The sequence below is a fragment of the Podarcis liolepis genome, assembly GCF_965112155.1.
Source record: "Podarcis liolepis genome assembly, chromosome: 7".
In the NCBI taxonomy this organism is placed as follows: domain Eukaryota; kingdom Metazoa; phylum Chordata; class Lepidosauria; order Squamata; family Lacertidae; genus Podarcis; species Podarcis liolepis.
The window spans coordinates 94476960-94498705 of NC_139561.1; the positions used below are offsets into that span (position 1 = coordinate 94476960).

A 21746-nucleotide genomic window follows, 5' to 3' on the forward strand; every position below is an offset into this window, starting at 1 on the left:
ACGGGTCTTCGTCGTTCTGACCTAGAAGAAGTAGGGCTGCACGTTGCAGTTTGGAAATGGAACCTGTAATCCAATAAAGACTCTTTGAAACTGAACGCTGGCTGACTTGGTCCTATGTGAGCTGGGACTGGGCGGCAGCCCTGACAGCGCCCTTGTGTGTTACAATCGTTTGTGCCTCCGCAGGGGCCTCGTCCACTGGCAACTGCTGATAGGCCTGGGCCAGCTTGCCAAAAATCTTATACCCCGCCAGGGTGGCGAGGACATGACTGACCATTGGCACTGGGGATGCATGAGCCGTAAGGGCCTTGTTTATGGTACATTTGTAGTCTGTGCAGATGTGGACTGAGCCATTGGGCTTGACGGGTGTGATGATTGGGGTTTCCCGGGGGCATTAGGCTAGAGCACTCCTTGCTCCATGAGCCGGTCTAATTCCTCGTCAATGTGGGGTTTTGAGGGCGAACGGGACCTGGTGGGCCTTGAACATGATGGGTCGTATGGCAGGGTCTAGTTGTAGGCCAACGGGGGGGGGGGCAGTATATCATCCCAATGCCCCATCGAAAACCTCTGGAAACTCTTTGCACATGGCGTCCATGTGGGAGCTGGTTCACCCCGGTGATGGCTAGCCCCAGTGGCCCAAACCACGCCAACCCCAGTAAGCTAACGTAGCACCCCATGGCCACGATCAAGTCCAACTGCCACTTCTGCCCTCGATATTGTACATTGAAGGTTCCCACCCCCATCGTGGGGACCTAGCGTTTGTGGAAGTCTTCCGGAGGGTGTATGGGGCTGGCCAAACTTGGAGCTGCCACTGAGACACAATTCCTTAATGCCCATGCCAAAATTATGGACAGGAGTGATCCTGTATCAAGCTCCAGGCGGAACGGGGCTGCCTCTATCTGTGCCTCGATGTAAATTTTGTCCGCTTTAGAATGAGGCAACTGGTATACCTGACAGTCTGTGATCTTCGTTGAGTTACCTTGGGACTCTTGGGTCAGCCATCTGGCTCGAGGCGTGGGGCAGGGCAGGCACGGCACACCCGGGCGATGTGTCCCACTTTTCTGCATTGTCGGCATTCTGCGTTGCGGAAATGGCAAGTCCTCTGCTTGTGGCTCTCCCTGCAACTTGCGCAGTTCCCGTCTTTCGGCCGAGGCTGTCGTGGTGGGCGTGCGGCTTATGTGCGCTGCTGCACTCAGTGCACGTCTTCCCGGTCAGATTCTGAGTCGTCGGTGAGGTCCTCGTGGTGGATCCTTGGTTGGGACGACATGTTTGATTGGAATCCTTGCACTGACCCCTCAGCAACTTCAGTTGCTAAAGCCTCCTCTAGGGCAGCCTGGAGCGTCAGGTCCTTCTTGGCGTAGAGGGGCCACTGCAGCTTCTCGTCCCTCAGGCCGCCCACAAGGCAGTTGGCGAGCATGTTTTCCAGCTCTGTGACGTTGCAGAGCCGAGCAGCCTGGCAGAGGGAGGTCACATACCTGGCTATGGTTTCTCCGGAGACCTGCCTCTTTGCCTAGAAGGCATTTCGACACGCTACCACCGAGGGTTGTTGCAAGAAGTGCCCCTTCAGCCGTTCTATTATCGTGTCGCTTCTTCTCCACAGATGCTGAAGAAGGTTGCCCTCTACTTGGCTGTGTCTCATGACGTCCTTTGCCTCCAGGAGGAACTGGAAGTGGGTGGCGTATCCTTCCCAGTCTCCTGAGGCCGGGCTGAATGGCATGAAGCGGTTGTCTGTCACCATTCTGGGTCCTTGGGTCCTGGAGCTGTAGCCTGGATGCGCAGTGCGATGCTGTGTTGCCTGTGGCGGCTGTGTGCGGTGCACGGCACACAGCTCAGCAGGATCCCACCTTCATCGCCAGTAAAATATATTCAGAGTCCTGTAGTGATTTCATGCTCTTTTTTGCAGCTTGTAAAACAGTGATTTAATTGCCCCCAAAACCTCAGGATTTTATCTACATTATTTACACAATCAGTCCCGTCTGATTGGCTGATTCTGCTTCCCTCCTGGAGCCTGATTGGTCTTTTCCTGCAAGCCAATCAGTTGTTGCATTCTAGGATCCTACTTGCCTATTGTTCTAGGATCCAAGTTTAGTACATAACAATCTCCTTCCTCCGTGTCCCTCATTCTTAAATAGGCTATTTCAAAACAGGGTGGAGGGGGTAGAGAGGGCTTAGTTTTCCAAACAACCCTTTATCCATTAGATAGTAGACAAGCTTCCCAGTGCAAGGAGAGGAAAGCAGACCTCTGAGCCCAGCCTGGCCCCCCACCAAATCTTGCCCGCATGCCTTGAGGCCCCAAGATGGGCGGAGGAAGGCCTGGGGGGCAGCTGCTGGCTGGGACTTTGATTGGGGCAGGGTGGGGGCACAAGGAGAGGGAGACAGGAAGACCGGCCGGGGGTGGCACTGGGGGGATTTATTCACATTGGTTTTCTACCCAAAAACCACCACCCCCGGCTGTGAGGAGGGTGGCGCCTCCTCCATGAATTCCTCTTCCACTCCCAGCCACTCCGCTCAAACCTTTGCTAAAATCCTGCTCTCCTCCCTCCTCTCCGTCTCAGAGGCTGGGCTTTCTGTCTCATCTCAAGAACTGCCAAAGCACCCGCAATTGCCTCTTATCTCCCACCCAAACCGTCCACATCAATCCTAAGTGTCTCCAGTTTTGTTTTCCATTTTTTTGTCTTCTTTTCCAGCTTTTCAGACTTCTCCTCCCTTTCATGCAGATATCTAGTGCTTCTGTTTTCTTTGTCAGTGTCTCTGCTTTAGTGGTCAAATTTGTCACCATTTCTATCAATTTGGGCTAATAGCTTCTCCAAATTTTCCTTCATCTTTGCAATAAGTATTCTTGCTGCTGTTGTGGCGTACATAAAGAAAGTTCTGTCCTTCTTTGCCACCATTTGGCTGACTATACCTAGGAGAAAGGCCTCTGGTTTCTTCAGAAAGGTATATTTAAATACCCTTTTCAGTCCATTATAAATCATCTCCCAGAAAGCCTTAATCCTTGGGCACCTCCACCAAAGGTGAAAGAATGTACCTTCAGTTTCCTTACATTTCCAACATTTATTAACGGGCAAATGGTAGATTTTTGCAAGCTTGACTGGGGTCATGTACCACCTGTATATCATTTTCATAATATTCTCTCTTAGGGCATTACATGCCGTAAATTTCATACCTGTGGTCCATAACTGTTCCCAGTCAGCCATCATTATGTTTCACCGTTTCATCCTGTGTATTCCATTTCAACAGCAAGTTATACATCTTTGACAAAATCTTAGTTTTGGGTTCTAACAGTTCTGTTTCTAATTTTGATTTTTCCACCTGGAAGCCAATTTTCTTGTCCAAATTATATGCCTCCATTATCTGATAATAATGAAGCCAGTCTCGCACTTTGTTTTTTAATTTCTCAAAACTCTGCAATTTCATGCTATCTCCCTCTTGTTCCAAAATTTCCCAATATTTCGGCCATCTGACCTCCATATTAAGCTTTTTCTGAGCTTTCGCTTCCATTGGTTACAGCCAATTCTCTTTAAGGGGCTGAGTAGAAGAAATGTTTTCCTTCAAAAAGAAACAAACTTGTCCAAACGTGTCCTGATTTTGGTTTTTTCAGCCAGCTCTCAGTCTTTTTAAAAGGTCCAATTTTTTTTTAAAAGGTCCAATTTTTTTTTAAAAAAAAAATTAAAAATGAGACCAGACTTTCAAAACTCCTTCCAATCACACACTTGGCACTGATGATTCCTTCCCTGTATGTATTCTTTGATGAAATGAGATTTCCTTTCTGACTGAAGCTCTTTTTATTCCTAACACCGATCTGACTCCTCTGCTGTGTGTAATTTTTGATGGGATTTAAGACCTACTTTTCTGGTGAAGCTCTTACCACATTCCAGGCACTGAAAGGGGTTTTCTCCTGTATGAATTCTTTGATGGGAAGTGAAACTTATTTTCCAGGTGAAGCTTTTTCCACATTCCAAGCACTTGAAGGGTTTCTCCCCTGTATGAATTCTTTGATGGGAAGTGAGTGTGGAGCTGTTAATGAATCTCTTTCCACATTCCAAGCACTGATACGGTTTCTCCCCTGTATGGATTTTTTTATGGAAAGCAAAACTTTGTTTCCAGCTGAAACTCTTTCCACACTCCAAGCACTGATAGGGTTTCTCCCCTGTATGAATTCTTTGATGGGAAGTGAGATCGTAGCTGTGATTGAAACTTTTCCCACATTCCATGCACTGATGGGGGTTATCCCCTGTATGAATCCTTTGATGGGAAGTGAGCTTGGCCCTCTGACTGAAGCTCTTTCCACATTCTACACACTGATAGGGTTTCTCCCCTGTATGAATTCTTTGATGGGAAGTGAGATCGTAGCTGTGATTGAAACTTTTCCCACATTCCATGCACTGATGGGGGTTATCCCCTGTATGAATCCTTTGATGGGAAATGAGCTTGGTCCTCTGACTGAAGCTCCTTCCACATTCCATGCACTGATAGGGTTTCTCCCCTGTATGAATTCTACGATGGGAAGTCAGACTATAGCTGTGACTGAAGCTCTTTCCACACGCAAAGCAGTGATATGGTTTCTCCCCTTTATGAATTCTTTGATGGACAGTGAGACTTTCTTTCCTGGTGAAGCTCTTTCCACATTCCAAGCACTGATAGGGTTTCTCCCCTGTATGAATCCTTTCATGGGAAGTGAGCTTGGCTCTCTTACTGAAGCTCTTTCCACATTCCACACACTGATAAGGTTTTCCCCCTGTATGAATTCTACGATGGGAAGTGAGATGGGCCCTCAGATTGAAGCTCTTTCCACATTGCACACACTGATAGGGATTTTCTCCTGTGTGAATTCTTTGATGGGAAGTGAAACTGCTCTTTTGACTGAAGCTCTTTCCACATTCCAAGCACTGATAGGGTTTCTCCCCTGTATGAATTCTTTGATGGACAGTGAGACTTTCTTTCCTGGTGAAGCTCTTTCCACATTCCACACACTGATAGGGTTTCTCCCTTGTATGAATTCTACGATGGGAAGTGAGAATATAGCTGTGACTGAAGCTCTTTCCACACGCAAAGCAGTGATAGGGTTTCTCTTTTGTATGAATTCTTTGATGGGTAGTGAAAATTATTTTCCTGGTGAATCTCTTTCCACATTCCAAGCACTGATACGGTTTCTCCCCTTTATGATTTCTCTGATGGACAGTTAGACTTTCTTTCCAGGTGAAGCTCTTTCCACATTCCAAGCACTGATACGGTTTCTCCCCTTTATGATTTCTTTGATGAACAGTTAGACTTTCTTTCCTGGTAAAGCTCTTTCCACATTCCACACACTGATAGGGTTTCTCCCCTGTATGAATTCTTTGATGGGAAGTGAAACTGCTTTTTTGACTGAAGCTCTTTCCACATTCCACACACTGATATGGTTTCTCCCCTGTATGAATTCTATGATGGGAAGTGAGATGGGCCCTCTGACTGAAGCTCTTTCCACATTCCAAGCACTTATAGGGTTTCTCCCCTGTATGAATCCTTTGATGGGAAGTGAAATGGGCACTCCGAGTGAAGCTCTTTCCACATTCCAAGCACTGATAGGGTTTCTCCCCTGTATGAATCCTTTGATGGGAAGTGAGCTTAGCCCTCTGATTGAAGCTCTTTCCGCATTCCAAGCACTGATAGGGTTTCTCCCCTGTATGAATCCTTTGATGGGAAGTGAGCTTAGCCCTCTGATTGAAGCTCTTTCCACATTCCAAGCACTGATAGGGTTTCTCCCCTGTATGAATCCTTTGATGTGCAGTGAGATGGGAGCCCTGACTGAAGCTCTTTCCACATTCCACGCACTGATATGGTTTCTCTCCTGTATGAATTCTACGATGGGAAGTGAGATTGTGACTGTGACTGAAGCTCTTTCCACACTCCAAGCAATGATAGGGTTTCTCTTTTGTATGAATTCTTTGATGGGCAGCGAAACTCTGTTTCCAGGTGAAGCTTTTTCCACATTCCAAGCACTGATAGGGTTTCGTCTCAAGGGGATTTCTTTGATGCGAAGCGGAATGGGAGCTCTGACTGAAGCCCTCTCCACAGTCTGAATCCTGATATGGATCCTCTACTGTGTGGATTTCGTTATGGTCTCCCTTGTTCTTCATTTCCAATTCATCACCACCTGAAACTAAGAGGCAAACGGATTAGAGTCTCGGGAAGAAGTGCAGTCTCAAATTATGAAACAATGCTAATTAATGCTTGGGACAGAGGAAGATCTGAAGGGAGTTAGATATTATAACATTCCTTTTGTTCTGGAAAAATATCTAGTTTCGTATACAAATGAAGTTGAATATTAAATGTTTTCTCTCTCAGGTTTTTAAAAGTACAGCTTAACCTGGTAATGTCATTTTGTTCAAATTTAAATATGCATCTGTACCATCTTCATAAATAAAATGTGCTTTTATTGAAAAAGGTGGCCAATGCGGGAAAGTTCCCTGTTAAATTTAAGATATATTCAATATGCTAAGTTGTTCAGTATGCAGTAATAAATCTAAACAAATTTTAAGAGCTGGAGAAATATCTGGGAACATTGACTCTGGACTGACTTGGTCATAGTCAGCTGCCTTGTGTTGGGCGATGTAAGAGCAGGGGAATAAAAATGGGAAACGTTAACTTCTTGTCATGTGACAAAGACACATGAGAGCAGAAGCAGCAAAGAAGGCTGGGAAGTGCTGGGACTGCACAATCATTTGAGCCTACTAAAGTTATTCAGGCCTAACTGCTAACTGTTGAGTCACTCTGACATGTGACTTAGCAGCCATTTTCTCTGTGTGTTCTCTGAAAGATTTCAGTCAGTGTCAGTCTGCCTCAGTTGTGAGCAGAGTCAGTATGGAATCTCAGTCAACCTGTTTGGAACCATGTTGTTTATGAAGAAGTTTATTTTAACTCAGTAAAGCTCTTATTCTTTAAAACTCTGCGTTATTAATTTACGTTTCGTGTCAGGTCATGGGGCCCAGTGTTTTATGGATGGCAAATCGCTAAAGCCGGAGAATCAGGGTGATGTTGGTGAGGACCTCAAAGGGACTGAAGGTCCAGTGGTGAGGCCATGTACCAAAGAAGCAGACCCGGTGCAACAAGGAGCAGAAGCCACGTCAGCTCAGCAACCTGCGGTTTATTAATCTTGGCAACACTGCCCAGATGGAACATCTGAATGGTAAGAACTACCTGACTTGGGCTCTCAAGCTTGAACTGGTTCTAAAACGTGATAGACTTTGGTCCTGTGTGGAAACTGGTTTGAATCCACAACCCTCTGAGAAGGAAAGTGAAGAAGATGATAGAGCCCGAGCGCACATTTTGTTGGCTCTAGAGGAATCACAGGTCCTGCACATTGTGATCACCAATAGTCAGCATGGATTTCTGAAAAATAAGTCATAACCTGATCTCGTTTTTTGACAGAATTACAAGCCTGGTAGATGAAGGGAACGCAGTGGATGTAGCCTACCTTGATTTCAGCAAGGCATTTGACAAGGTGCCCCATGATATTCTTGTAAAGAAGCTGGTAAAATGCGGTCTTGACTATGCTACCACAGTGGATTTGTAACTGGCTGACTGACCGAACCCAAAGGGTGCTCATCAATGGTTCCTCTTCATCCTGGAGAAGAGTGACTAGTGGGGTGCCACAGGGTTCTGTCTTGGGCCCGGTCTTATTCAACATCTTTATCAACGACTTGGATGATGGACTCAAGGGCATCCTGATCAAATTTGCAGATGACACCAAACTGGGAGGGGTGGCTAACACCCCAGAGGACAGGATCACACTTCAAAACGACCTTGACAGATTAGAGAACTGGGCCAAAACAAACAAGCTGAATTTTAACAGGGAGGAATGTAAAGTATTGCACTTGGGCAAAAAAAAAATGAGAGGCACAAATACAAGATGGGGGACACCTGGCTTGAGAGCAGTACATGTGAAAAGGATCTAGGAGTCTTGGTTGACCACAAACTTGACATGAGCCAACAGTGTGACGTGGCAGCTAAAAAAGCCAATGCAATTCTGGGCTGCATCAATAGGAGTATAGCATCTAGATCAAGGGAAGTATTAGTGCCACTGTATTCTGCTCTGGTCAGACCTCACCTGGAGTACTGTGTCCAGTTCTGGGCATCACAGTTCAAGAAGGACACTGACAAACTGGAACGTGTCCAGAGGAGGGCAACCAAAATGGTCAAAGGCCTGGAAACGATGCCTTATGAGGAACGGCTAAGGGAGCTGGGCATGTTTAGCCTGGAGAAGAGGAGGTTAAGGGGTGATATGATAGCCATGTTCCAATATATAAAAGGATGTCACATAGAGGAGGGAGAAAGGTTGTTTTCTGCTGCTCCAGAGAAGCGGACACGGAGCAATGGATCCAAACTACAAGAAAGAAGATTCCACCTAAACATTAGGAAGAACTTCCTGACAGTAAGAGCTGTTCGACAGTGGAATTTGCTGCCAAGGAGTGTGGTGGAGTCTCCTGCTTTGGAGGTCTTTAAGCAGAGGCTTGACAACCATATGTCAGGAGTGCTCTGATGGTGTTTCCTGCTTGGCAGGGGGTTGGACTCGATGGCCCTTGTGGTCTCTTCCAACTCTATGATTCTACATTGCAGAATTGGACTCTGCCAAACAATATTTGGATCGTCTACGCCAGATACACCTGTCTGACAGTGCTGGTTCAATAATTGGACTAACCAGGAGACTGTATAGAACAGTGCTACCTGAAGGCGGATGTTTAACTACACACCTCCAGACTTTGCACATGTTAATCCTCCAGTTGCAAAGGAGAGATAAAAGATTTCCAGACCTGGATCAAGTCTATATCCTGCTATCCAGTCTCCCACCAAGCTTTAATATTGTGATAGCTTCTCTTGAAAGCATGAGGCAAGAAGATTTATCAATGGCGTATGTAACAGCCCGTCTACAGGAGGAATCTGAAAAGCGCATGGAAAAGCTGAGTGAGAAGGCAGACCAGAGGAGTTTGAGTCGCCCTGCTAACCAGAAACCCTGATGCTCAGGAGGAGATGGGACCGAAGAACACTCCACGGATCGTGCCATGTTGGCAAAGAAATGCTATTGGTGTGGGAAGCTCAGGCACATGAAGAAAGATTGCCACGTGAAAAACCCAGGAAAAGCGAGCGATCCACGTGAGACAGAAAAGTGGACACATTTCGTCTCAGCCGCCGCAAGAAAAGAAAAGAAAATTTCTCCAGACAACTACATTTCGGACTCTGGCTCTGCCAGAATCATGATGAACAGCCCTGACTGCTTTACAACACTCAGCAATTTGCCAAAAGGCAAGGACAGCATTTGTCTTGCTGATGGGCGGCATTGCCCAATCTCAGGTATAGGTACGTGTTATATGCCATGCCTAGATGCAGAACTGAGGGGTGTATTGTTTGTTGAAGAACTAGAATTTTCTTTATTGTCAATTTCATGCCTTACAAATGTTGGTTTTGAATTTATTTTTGAGGGTGATGAGTGTTTTATTAAGAAGCAGGGCAAGGAAATTGCTTCTAAAAAAAGGGTGGATGGCTTGTACCCTTTACAGCACTCTCCGCCAAGTGATGGGGTCATAGAGAGACCTAAAGCTGAAAAAAAATGATGTGCTAATAGCTGAACTATGTCAGCAAAACTCTAATTTCCCGCAACAACCTTGTAACAATCATTATTGTTACTATATGACAACAACAAGAAGATGAGGGAAACAATAAAGAGAAGATTGAACAGAACTGTGAATACTATCTGGACAGCACTGTGAACATTAAAGCAGCAGCAAGAGAGATGTTTGGATCCCTTTCTGAGCTTGAAGCATGGGTACCCCCAACAAAAATTTAAAAATTTGGCTGTGTAATTTGGTACTAATGTGATTTGATTGGTTTGTTAATAAAAATTATATTTTAAAAAAAAGGGAAAATGGAGTTGCAGAGAGACGTGCGGGTGTCATGCAAATTGTAAAGGACAGCTTGTTAACTGATGCTGGATTGCAAAATGATGCAAAGCTCTGGGGAAAAGCTCTCCTGACTGCCAATTTTTTTAGTGAACTGTATTTTCACTACTGCCACGGGTGATGTGCCCTACAGAATGCTTTTTGGGAAGGAACCGGATTACACAGGTTTACATGTGTGGGGGACTTGGGCTTCTGTTCGTATCCCCAAGTCTCTGAGACGCAAAGGTGAGCCTAAAACGAGAATGCTACGTTTCATTGGCTATCAGGGCTATTCTAGCAGGTCATCGTTTTGCTTTGGGATGTGGCCAAGTAGTCATTTCACAAAATGCTGAATTTGCTGAACAGGATAGGTGGGAACAGGTTCATGCCAATCCTAGTATTTTAATTCCTCTCTCAGGACAGCCACAGGAGCCTCTCAGGCAGCCAGCTGCTGAGGAAAGGATAGGAAGTGGGGAAAATTTGCCCTCAGGCACTGACACTTTGCAAAGTGCCACAAGCAGTGAATCAGAGGAACAACAAAATGATGAGCTGGAGGAGCAACAAGAGAAGGAAAGCCCAGTGGTTATTCCTAGAAGGTCCACATGGACTACCAAGGGTATTCCCCCGATAAATTGACTTTTGGCACAACAAAGGTGTGTCATGTTAATTGTACACAGCCACAGGACTTTGCTCAAGTTCTGAAACTACCTTCTAAGGAACAAACCCAGTGGTTTGACGCCATGAAAGAAGAGTTGGGCTCATTCAAAGAAAATAAGGTTTACACACTAGCCAAATTGCCACCAGGTGAAAAGTTAATTTTTCATGTTTATACTTCTGCTCTCTAGGTCTTTGGGGGAGTGTCATGTGACAAAGACACATGAGAGCAGAAGCAGCAAAGCAGGCTGGGAAGTGCTGGGACTGGACAATCATTTGGGCCTACTAAAGTTATTCAGGCCTAACAGCTAAGTGTTGAGTCACTCTGACATGTGACTTGGCAGCCATTTTCTCTGTGTGTTCTCTGTAAGATTTCAGTCAGAGTCACTCTGCCTCAGTTGTGAGCAGAGTCAGTATGGAATCTCAGTCAACCTGTTTGGAACCATGTTGTTTATGAAGAAGTTTATTTTAACTCAGTAAAGCTCTTATTCTTTAAAACTCTGCATTATTAATTTATGCTGTGCATCACTTCTATGTGCTGAAAAACACTTTTCGTATATTGAACATATGTGTGTAGCAGTTGCCAAATTTAAATTTCTTTAGTGGCTAAAAATTTAATTATGATGTGCATCACCTTAAACCAATTTGGATGTTTTTTTAAATTCTCGACATCACAGAGTGCAGCAGAAACTTATCATGTCGGCATTAGTATCATTATTCAAGTTTCCTTACAGTGGCACCTCGGTTTACATAAGCTTCAGGTTACAGACTCCGCTAACCGAGAAATAGTACCTTGGGTTAAGAACTTTGCTTCAGGATGAGAACAGAAGTCATGCAGCAACAGCGCAGCAGCAGGAGGCCCCATGCGCTAAAGTGGTGTTTCAGGTTAAGAACAGTTATAGGTTAAGAACAGATCTCCAGAACGAATTAAGTTCTTAACCCGAAGTACCACTGTACTTACATGTTACATTATTGTGAGAAGCTACAGGGGACGAGGCAGGGGGCCTTCTTGATAGGGGAACCCACCCTGTGGAACGCCCCACCCCATCAGATGTCAAGGAAATACCTATGCAACTTTTAGAGGACTTCTGAAGGCACCTCTGTATTGGGAAGTTTTTAATGTTTGATGTTGGGTAAAAATAATAAAATTATCATTATTGTTACTACAGGGTTCACTGCCTGAGATTCAAAAAGCCTGGCTCTGTTTTGGGATGGAGTTTGTTTGGTTCAGTCGTGGAATCTGTGCCATCTCCAATGTCAAGCGACTCTTTGGTCAACCAGAGAGAGACAGAAGCAAGAACAAAAGCAGGAAACTTGACTGAAGCTACTTCAACACCTCAAATCACTCTGAATCCTACATTTAAGAAGGCCTGGGCAGTCCAGACAGCCTGATCATGGTTTTAAATGGCAGAACTGGAGGAAGAATATTCACAGGGAAAACAATCACTAGCCATCCATCCAAGGTTTGCTGTGGGAGTGTTAACATCCCAGGTGCTGTGGGTGGCGCTGTTGAGCCCCATCGAAATATCAGAGGTTCGTCACATAGAGAGATGTTTTGCATTACAGATGCGATGATCCAATAGGGAGCCTTACCGAGAGAGTCCAAGATCCCACGATTCTCCTCCATGACTTCCTTATGGAGAGCTCTCTGGTCAGGATCCAGAAACGCCCACTCCTCGTCTGTGAAATGGACAGCCACATCTTCAAAGCACACTGGACCCTAACAGAACAGGAAAAAGGCTGTCCTCTTAGAGAACATTCACTTGGCTCTGTTGTTTTCTACAGCGGCCAGACCCCTCTCTGCCTTCCTCATCCCTCTCTCCTGCTGCAGCTTCTGCCTCGGAGTCTGGGCTGCTCTCTGCCACAGACTCCCTCTGCTCCCTGAGCCCTCTTCCCTCTCCAGCTTCAGACCCCTCCTCCTCCTCCTCCTCCCAGTCGGCTCCCTCTTCTCTGGCTCCTCCCACCATTCCTCTGCATCCAACTGTGTCCAGCCAGTCTGCATCCAAGCAGTCCTTCCCCACAAGGCTCCTTCCCCCTACCTGATCTGGGTCCACAGCTGCTGCCTCCCCTCCACCACCATGAAAAGATGAAGGAGCAGGTCTTGGTGGCATCATTCCGTCACCTGGGAGAGACCAAGGTAAGTGGAAACCGTGAGCGCCTGCTTCTCTCAGAGGTGAAACAGTGCATCTCTAAGTACAGATGGGGCTTGTCCAAGTCTCCCCTGCTAGCTTCCGGTTCCGCTCTGCTTTAATGGAGGCAGCGGGAGATCGTTGGAGAAGGAAAAACAAGGATGACTGAGGGTAATTCTCCTTGCAAGTTGCCCCCAGGGACAGGGGGGAACGGGCTTCACTCCCAGTTCGTCTCGGTACCAGGCTCCGGCTCCGGCATGGATTGCGGGAGGCAGGGAGGCGCTGAGTGCAAAAGCCCTTCGCCTGCCGAAAACCCTCCATCGCTGCCATTAAGAAGCAGAGGTTCTCCTGTCAATCAGAGCTCAATTTGGACTAATGTACAGACATTGCTGGAAGAGATGAGATCATAAACTGTGGAATTAAACCAGCTGCAAGGTCTTTAAGGTTTGAATTTGAGAATAAACTTCATTTGCTGCAAAAGACAGTGAGTTGGGGGAGGGGAGCTTATGGCTTCTTTATATAAAGTTTTCTTCTCTGCATTAATGATTTGGCAGTCCGCCATTGGATACTAGTTCAAATTATATATGTACAGGTGAACACGGATGAAACTGGATTACAGATATGGAATATAACATCAAATGGAACTGTGTGTGTAAAATGAAAAAGGAAAAAGGGAGGGAAGCTCTATTTTACAAAATGTTTACGATGGAAAATTAGAGCTGACTCTTCCCCATCCTTTATTATATACAGACTGAACTGATTAATGCTAAAAGGACTTGGAATTTAATTTAATTGTATAAATGCGCATTTATCTAAGGCCAGAGAGAGGGATGTAAGGAATCTGAAAATTGTGCAGGAGCTGATAAGGTTCATTACTGAGTCATTTGCAGTTCTTACCGATCCCTCTCCTTCCCAGGCAGAGAAGAAAAATGGCAAAAACTGATTATTTATTGGGACAGTGTGATTTTTGCAGCTGCTGTTAAATTTGCCAAACAACGAAGCACAGGACAGAGCGATGGAGAATTTCTGAAACCACAATGGGATATTAGCTCCATCCAAGGAATAATGGAGAACAGCAACAACCAGGAAAAGATAGACAGAACATTTTACAAGGACAGGAAGAAACATCACGAACAGAAAGATTGCCACACACGGGAAGAGTAAGGATATCGCTGGAGTGCCTCACTTGTAGTTTTATATATTATTTGATATGTCAATACGAATGGAAGTCATTAATATTGCAGTTGTATAAAGGATTATCTTGACAGGAGTGTAATTGAAATTAATAAGATTTTGGAATGGAGAAATCAAGAAAATCATCAAACCATCAGTTTTAGCATGCGGGGAGGGGCACCTATATTATATAATTTGGTATCTTAAAGATTGGTATTAGTAATTGTATTGTAATTTCACATTGTTATAATGAGGCCATTATTGAACTGTAATTGTAAATTAATCAAATTACTATCGTAAATGTCTCCCCTGCTGAGTACATTTGTACATTTGTACCCATTTCATATAATAGTTGTGCAAAAATACATCTCCCCCCCCCCCCGAGATCTGGGCTCCAGGTGTCTTCCCCCAAAAGATGCAAAGAAATCACAGATTAGTTTCGAAACCAAGAGAATGTGACAAAACGGGGGAGAAAACACTCCTTCCTCCTTACCCAGAGGCCTCACTCTGGCGTCCAACGGAGTCTTCTCTGCCTCAGAAGAATCAAGACCCATTTCTGCCAAAAGATCCTTCCTCTGAAAGAGCAACAAGGATTCAAAACAGAGAATGGGGAGAAGGGTTAGAGAAGGAATGGCAGAGGCAAGCACTTTCGGGGGACAGAGGTGAAAGCTGCTTCCTGCTTCTGCTAGACTGGTGTCTGGGGTTGGCTGCCAGGACCATGAAACATTGGTCCTCAAGGATCTTCACTGGCTCCCAGAACGTTTCCCAGCACAATTCAAAGTGTTGGCCTCAAAGGCCCAGTATACCCAAAGGAGCGTCTCCATGAACTGAGGTCCAGTTCCGAGGGTCTTCTGCTGATTCCCTCACTGTGGTAAGTGAAGATACAGGGAACCAGGCAGAAGACCTTCTCCACAGTGGCCCCCACCCTGGGGAATGCCCTCCCATCAGGTGAGAAGGAGATAAAAAACTGTGTAACTTTTAGAAGACACCTGATGTCTTCTTATGCATTTATATGTGCTGGAAGGCACCCAGCCACATGGGTGTCATTAATAATAATAATAAAATAATAATAAGCTTTCCAAAAAAGGATGGGCCATTAGGAAATGATTTGGGAATACTCTCCCTCCTCTTAGGAGCCCCTTGGGAGTATCCAGAGGAAAGTCTCTCTCACCTGCTGCTCTGCCTGCTTCCTCTCCTCTGCCTGACTCAGGAGGAAACCTTCAGCCAGGGCCACCGCCTGGGAACTGGTCTCCGCTCCGCATTCCCTCACCCAGTTCTCCATCTCCAGAGGAAGGACAGCCAGGAACTGCTCCAAGATCACCAGGTCCAACATCTCAGCTTTCGTGTGCCTTTCTGGCTTCAGCCACTGATGGTCAAGGTGGCAGAACTGGCTGCAAACCTCTCGGGGTCCTTTGGCCTCCTGGTAGCAGAACTGACTGAGCTGCTGGCTCTGCACCTCTGAGCAAAGGGTGTCCTCCTCACCCAGGATCTTCTGCATGGAGTTTTCCCAGAATTCCCCACTGCTCCCCGTTTCCATGGCATGGCCTCTTCCTGCTTCAGGGCCAGCTGAGTCTTGCTCATCCATCTCTGTTCTCAGGACACCTCCAGGAGATCGGAAGGAGCCCCTTGGTCCTCTGCCAAGTTCTAATGGAAGGTGCAGCAAATCCTACGAATCAAAGACATTCTTCTATTGTAAGATCAAAGCACAGCCAAGAGAAGAAGAATGTTCACTGAGGAATCGTAGGGAGAGAAGGAGGAGGAAGAAGTCATAGCTGTGAATGACAAAATAAAAAAATCCCTTCCAGTAGCACCTTAAAGACCAACTAAGTTAGTTCATGTGAATGACAAGTGAGTGTAATCTGGAGCCAAGGCAACGGTGGGGGTCCCTCCCCACCCCACTTCATAGTCCAGAGCTTCGCCCCAACCCAGCTATATCTGCTTGGGTGGCTTGGTGAGCAGCAGGGCCCATGTCCAGCTCCAGCCACCGTCCCTTGGGGACTTCCTGCTCTGGATCCGAGGGGACGGTGGCAAGGCCCTCTGGGTGGAACTGCCCTGGAAGACGCCTCGGAAACTGGACTTTCAGTCAAAAAAAGAATTAGGGAGGGGAAATGGCCGACATAAGGAGATTTAGTAATAGAGAGAGAAGGGAAGCTTTGTGGTGTTTCCCTCTTAATATACTTATCCCTCACAATCATGTCCCTCTTAATATCCTTCTCCCTCATAATAATGTCCCTCTTAATATCCTTCTCCCTCACAATCATGTCCCTCTTAATATCCTTCTCCCTCATAATAATGTCCCTCTTAATATCCTTCTCCCTCACAATCATGTCCCTCTTAATATCCTTCTCCCTCACAATCATGTCCCTCTTAATATCCTTCTCCCTCATAATCATGTCCCTCCTAATATCCTTCTCCCTCACAATAATGTCCCTCCTAATATCCTTCTCCCTCACAATAATGTCCCTCTTAATATACTTCTCCCTCACAATAATGTCCCTCTTAATATCCTTCTCCCTCACAATTATGTCCCTCCTAATATACTTCTGCCTCACAATAATGTCCCTCCTAATATCCTTCTCCCTCACAATTATGTCCCTCTTAATATCCTTCTCCCTCATAATAATGTCCCTCTTAATATACTTCTCCCTCACAATTATGTCCCTCTTAATATCCTTCTCCCTCACAATAATGTCCCTCTTAATATACTTCTCCCTCACAATTATGTCCCTCTTAATATCCTTCTCCCTCACAATAATGTCCCTCTTAATATACTTCTCCCTCACAATTATGTCCCTCTTAATATCCTTCTCCCTCACAATAATGTCCCTCTTAATATACTTCTCCCTCACAATTATGTCCCTCTTAATATCCTTCTCCCTCACAATTATGTCCCTCTTAATATCCTTCTCCCTCACAATAATGTCCCTCTTAATATACTTCTCCCTCACAATTATGTCCCTCTTAATATCCTTCTCCCTCACAATAATGTCCCTCTTAATATACTTCTCACTCACAATTATGTCCCTCTTAATATCCTTCTCCCTCACAATTATGTCCCTCTTAATATCCTTCTCCCTCACAATAATGTCCCTCTTAATATACTTCTCCCTCACAATAATGTCCCTCTTAATATCCTTCTCCCTCACAATTATGTCCCTCTTAATATCCTTCTCCCTCACAATAATGTCCCTCTTAATATACTTCTCCCTCACAATAATGTCCCTCTTAATATCCTTCTCCCTCATAATTATGTCCCTCTTAATATCCTTCTCCCTCATAATAATGTCCCTCTTAATATCCTTCTCCCTCATAATAATGTCCCTCTTAATATCCTTCTCCCTCACAATCATGTCCCTCCCAATGTCCTTCTCCCTCAGAATCATGTCCCTCTTAATATCCTTCTCCCTCACAATCATGTCCCTCTTAATATCCTTCTCCCTCACAATCATGTCCCTCTTAATATCCTTCTCCCTCATAATAATGTCCCTCTTAATATCCTTCTCCCTCATAATAATGTCCCTCTTAATATCCTTCTCCCTCACAATCATGTCCCTCCCAATGTCCTTCTCCCTCACAATTATGTCCCTCTTAATATCCTTCTCCCTCACAATCATGTCCCTCTTAATATCCTTCTCCCTCATAATAACGTCCCTCTTAATATCCTTCTCCCTCACAATCATGTCCCTCTTAATATCCTTCTCCCTCATAATAATGTCCCTCTTAATATCCTTCTCCCTCACAATTATGTCCCTCTTAATATCCTTCTCCCTCATAATAATGTCCCTCTTAATATACTTCTCCCTCACAATTATGTCCCTCTTAATATCCTTCTCCCTCACAATTATGTCCCTCTTAATATCCTTCTCCCTCAGAATTATGTCCCTCTTAATATCCTTCTCCCTCACAATTATGTCCCTCTTAATATCCTTCTCCCTCACAATTATGTCCCTCTTAATATCCTTCTCCCTCACAATCATGTCCCTCTTAATATCCTTCTCCCTCACAATTATGTCCCTCTTAATATCCTTCTCCCTCATAATAATGTCCCTCTTAATATACTTCTCCCTCATAATAATGTCCCTCTTAATGTCCTTCTCCCTCACAATTATGTCCCTCTTCATATCCTTCTCCCTCACAAGAATGTCCCTCTTAATATCCTTCTCCCTCATAATAATGTCCCTCCTAATATCCTTCTCCCTCACAATAATGTCCCTCTTAATATCCTTCTCCCTCATAATAATGTCCCTCCTAATATCCTTCTCCCTCACAATAATGTCCCTCTTAATATCCTTCTCCCTCATAATAATGTCCCTAATATCCTTCTCCCTCATAATTATGTCCCTTTTAATATCCTTCTCCCTCATAATAATGTCCCTCTTAATATCCTTCTCCTTCACAATTATGTCCCTCTTAATGTCCTTCTCCCTCACAATCATGTCCCTCTTAATGTACTTCTCCCTCATAATAATGTCCCTCTTAATATCCTTCTCCCTCACAATTGTGTCCCTCTTAATGTCCTTCTCCCTCACAATCATGTCCCTCTTAATATCTTTCTCCCTCATAATAATTTCCCTCCGAATGTCCTTCTCCCTCACAATAATGTCCCTCTTAATATCCTTCTCCCTCATAATAATTTCCCTCCGAATGTCCTTCTCCCTCACAATCATGTCCCTCTTAATGTACTTCTCCCTCATAATAATGTCCCTCTTAATATCCTTCTGCCTCACAATAATGTCCCTCTTAATATCCTTCTCCCTCATAATTATGTCCCTCTTAATATCCTTCTCCCTCATAATAATGTCCCTCTTAATATCCTTCTCCCTCATAATAATGTCCCTCTTAATATCCTTCTCCCTCACAATCATGTCCCTCCGAATGTCCTTCTCCCTCATAATTATGTCCCTCTTAATATCCTTCTCCCTCACAATTATGTCCCTCTTAATATCCTTCTCCCTCACAATTATGTCCCTCTTAATATCCTTCTCCCTAACAATTATGTCCCTCTTAATATCCTTCTCTCTCATAATAATGTCCCTCTTAATATCCTTCTCCCTCACAATCATGTCCCTCTTAATATCCTTCTCCCTCATAATAATGTCCCTCTTAATACACTTCTCCCTCACAATAATGTCCCTCTTAATATCCTTCTCCCTCATAATAATGTCCCTCTTAATACACTTCTCCCTCATAATAATGTCCCTCTTAATATCCTTCTCCCTCACAATTATGTCCCTCTTAATATCCTTCTCCCTCACAATAATGTCCCTCTTAATATCCTTCTCCCTCATAATAATGTCCCTCTTAATATCCTTCTCCCTCATAATAATGTCCCTCTTAATATCCTTCTCCCTCATAATAATGTCCCTCTTAATGTCCTTCTCCCTCATAATTATTTCCCTCTTAATATCCTTCTCCCTCACAATCATGTCCCTCTTAATATCCTTCTCCCTCATAATAATGTCCCTCCTAATGTCCTTCTCCCTCGCAATTATGTCCCTCTTAATATCCTTCTCCCTCATAATAATGTCCCTCTTAATGTCCTTCTCCCTCGCAATTATGTCCCTCTTAATATCCTTCTCCCTCATAATAATGTCCCTCTTAATGTCCTTCTCCCTCATAATTATTTCCCTCCTAATGTCCTTCTCCCTCGCAATTATGTCCCTCTTAATATCCTTCTCCCTCATAATAATGTCCCTCTTAATATCCTTCTCCCTCACAATCATGTCCCTCTTAATATCCTTCTCCCTCATAATAATGTCCCTCCTAATGTCCTTCTCCCTCGCAATTATGTCCCTCTTAATATCCTTCTCCCTCACAATAATGTCCCTCTTAATATCCTTCTCCCTCATAATAATGTCCCTCTTAATATCCTTCTCCCTCATAATAATGTTCCTCTTAATATCCTTCTCCCTCATAATAATGTCCCTCTTAATATCCTTCTCCCTCACAATCATGTCCCTCTCAATATCCTTCTCCCTCACAATCATGTCCCTCTTAATATCCTTCTCCCTCACAATCATGTCCCTCTTAATATCCTTCTCCCTCATAATAATGTCCCTCTTAATATCCTTCTCCCTCATAATAATGTCCCTCTTAATATCCTTCTCCCTCACAATAATGTCCCTCTTAATATCCTTCTCCCTCATAACTATGTCCCTCTCAATATCCTTCTCCCTCACAATCATGTCCCTCTTAATATCCTTCTCCCTCACAATCATGTCCCTCTTAATATCCTTCTCCCTCACAATCATGTCCCTCTTAATATCCTTCTCCCTCACAATTATGTCCCTCTTAATATCCTTCTCCCTCACAATCATGTCCCTCTTAATATCCTTCTCCCTCACAATCATGTCCCTCTTAATATCCTTCTCCCTCACAATCATGTCCCTCTTAATATCCTTCTCCCTCATAATAATGTCCCTCTTAATATCCTTCTCCCTCATAATAATGTCCCTCTTAATATCCTTCTCCCTCACAATAATGTCCCTCTTAATATCCTTCTCCCTCATAATAATGTCCCTCTTAATATCCTTCTCCCTCACAATTATGTCCCTCTTAATATCCTTCTCCCTCACAATCATGTCCCTCTTAATATCCTTCTCCCTCACAATCATGTCCCTCTTAATATCCTTCTCCCTCACAATTATGTCCCTCTTAATATCCTTCTCCCTCATAACTATGTCCCTCTTAATATCCTTCTCCCTCACAATCATGTCCCTCTTAATATCCTTCTCCCTCACAATCATGTCCCTCTTAATATACTTCTCCCTCACAATTATGTCCCTCTCAATATCCTTCTCCCTCACAATCATGTCCCTCTTAATATCCTTCTCCCTCACAATCATGTCCCTCTTAATATCCTTCTCCCTCACAATCATGTCCCTCTTAATATCCTTCTCCCTCATAATAATGTCCCTCTTAATATACTTCTCCCTCACAATTATGTCCCTCTTAACATCCTTCTCCCTCATAATAATGTCCCTCTTAATGTCCTTCTCCCTCACAATCATGTCCCTCCGAATGTCCTTCTCCCTCCTCACTCTCTTCCAGTCCCACCTCCCTGGCCAGGGCCTGAGGTCCCTCTGGCTCCCTCCCGGACCCCCCAGCCTCTCTTCCCTCCCCTTCCCGCCTCCCGGGGCAGGGAGTTCCCCAGGCTTCCCCCGAGAGGAGACCCACCAGAGCCCGGCAGGCGAAGGCGAGGCCGGAAGGGACGTCAGAGGGGAGGAGGAGGAGGAGGAGGAGGAGCGGCCCGCCTTCCTTTCCTGTCCTCTCTAGGAAGCCAGCTCGGCGCCCCTTAACCCTTCTCTCTCCCTGCGAAGGAGCCCGGGCGTCGCGCAGGCGCAGAGCTGCCCCTTCCGAGGGGTGGGGGAGGGAGGAAGCAGGACTCAGAACCCGGGACTGGGCGCGTGTGCGTGTGAAGGGGGAACCCGTGTCCGGGAGGAGGAGCCCGTCTCTCTGCCCGGGGCTGCGCAGGGGCGTCTGGGCGGGGGAGAGGGGGTCTTGGGGGGCATATGGGGGACCCGGGGTGTCTCTTCTCGGGGGGGGCGAGTCTCTCTTGGGGGCCCCTGGGGGGGCTGCGGGGCAGAAAGCCCTGTCCCAGCAAGAGGGGTCCCGGGGGGGGGGGCTGAAGGGGCAGCTGGAGGGGGGAGACATGGGGGGGCCATTCTGTGTTGTCCCATCTGCTGCTTTGTGTCTGTATTTCAGCCATAAATGTATGTTCTTGGTGAAGTCGCCTTGGAAGCAACACAGGAGCAGCCAAGGGGGTTTTCCTAGGAAGCCTTTTATTCCCCTCGGGTGACATTGTGTGTTCTGAACACGCTGCCATTCTTATACCCCCAAAATTCCTGCATTCAGTAAGTCTTAGAATTTGGCTTAGACT

General features: G+C 45.3%; 2 protein-coding genes across 4 annotated transcripts in view; both read right to left on the reverse strand.

Annotated features, from left to right (window-relative positions):
* Positions 1-21746, reverse strand: part of LOC310712778 (uncharacterized protein) — an 84684-nt gene that overhangs the window by 24736 nt on the left and 38202 nt on the right. The gene's annotated exons all lie outside the window — the stretch shown is intronic.
* On the reverse strand, positions 1878-21090 carry LOC310712780 (uncharacterized protein). 3 transcript variants are annotated; one of them, XM_083516126.1, is made up of 7 exons: positions 21044-21090; positions 15039-15639; positions 14361-14442; positions 12605-12687; positions 12159-12285; positions 3402-6139; positions 1878-2839 (listed from the first exon to the last, which is right to left on the reverse strand). In XM_083516126.1, exons 2-6 carry the CDS (start codon positions 15450-15452, stop codon positions 3789-3791), a joined length of 3057 nt encoding a protein of 1018 aa, XP_083372252.1. In that variant the 5' UTR covers positions 15453-15639; positions 21044-21090; the 3' UTR covers positions 1878-2839; positions 3402-3788. The 3 variants fall into 3 exon arrangements, with proteins under 3 accessions (XP_083372252.1, XP_083372253.1, XP_083372254.1); XM_083516127.1 differs by having other exon boundaries at positions 15039-15511; positions 21044-21087; XM_083516128.1 differs by lacking the exons at positions 1878-2839; positions 12159-12285; positions 12605-12687; ... (1 more) ...; positions 15039-15639; positions 21044-21090 and adding an exon at positions 7177-7528 and having other exon boundaries at positions 3225-6139.

Bases quoted from the DNA above. Each gene is read 5' to 3' on its own strand.
- LOC310712780 (XM_083516126.1), bottom strand. From the start codon at position 15,452: ATGGATGAGCAAGACTCAGCTGGCCCTGAAGCAGGAAGAGGCCATGCC. The intron at 12,286-12,604 runs GTAGGGGGAAGG...CTGTTCTGTTAG, and splicing joins CAGCTGTGGACCCAGATCAG to GGTCCAGTGTGCTTTGAAGA. The intron at 6,140-12,158 runs GTAAGGCTCCCT...TTTGCCTCTTAG, and splicing joins TGGGATCTTGGACTCTCTCG to TTTCAGGTGGTGATGAATTG.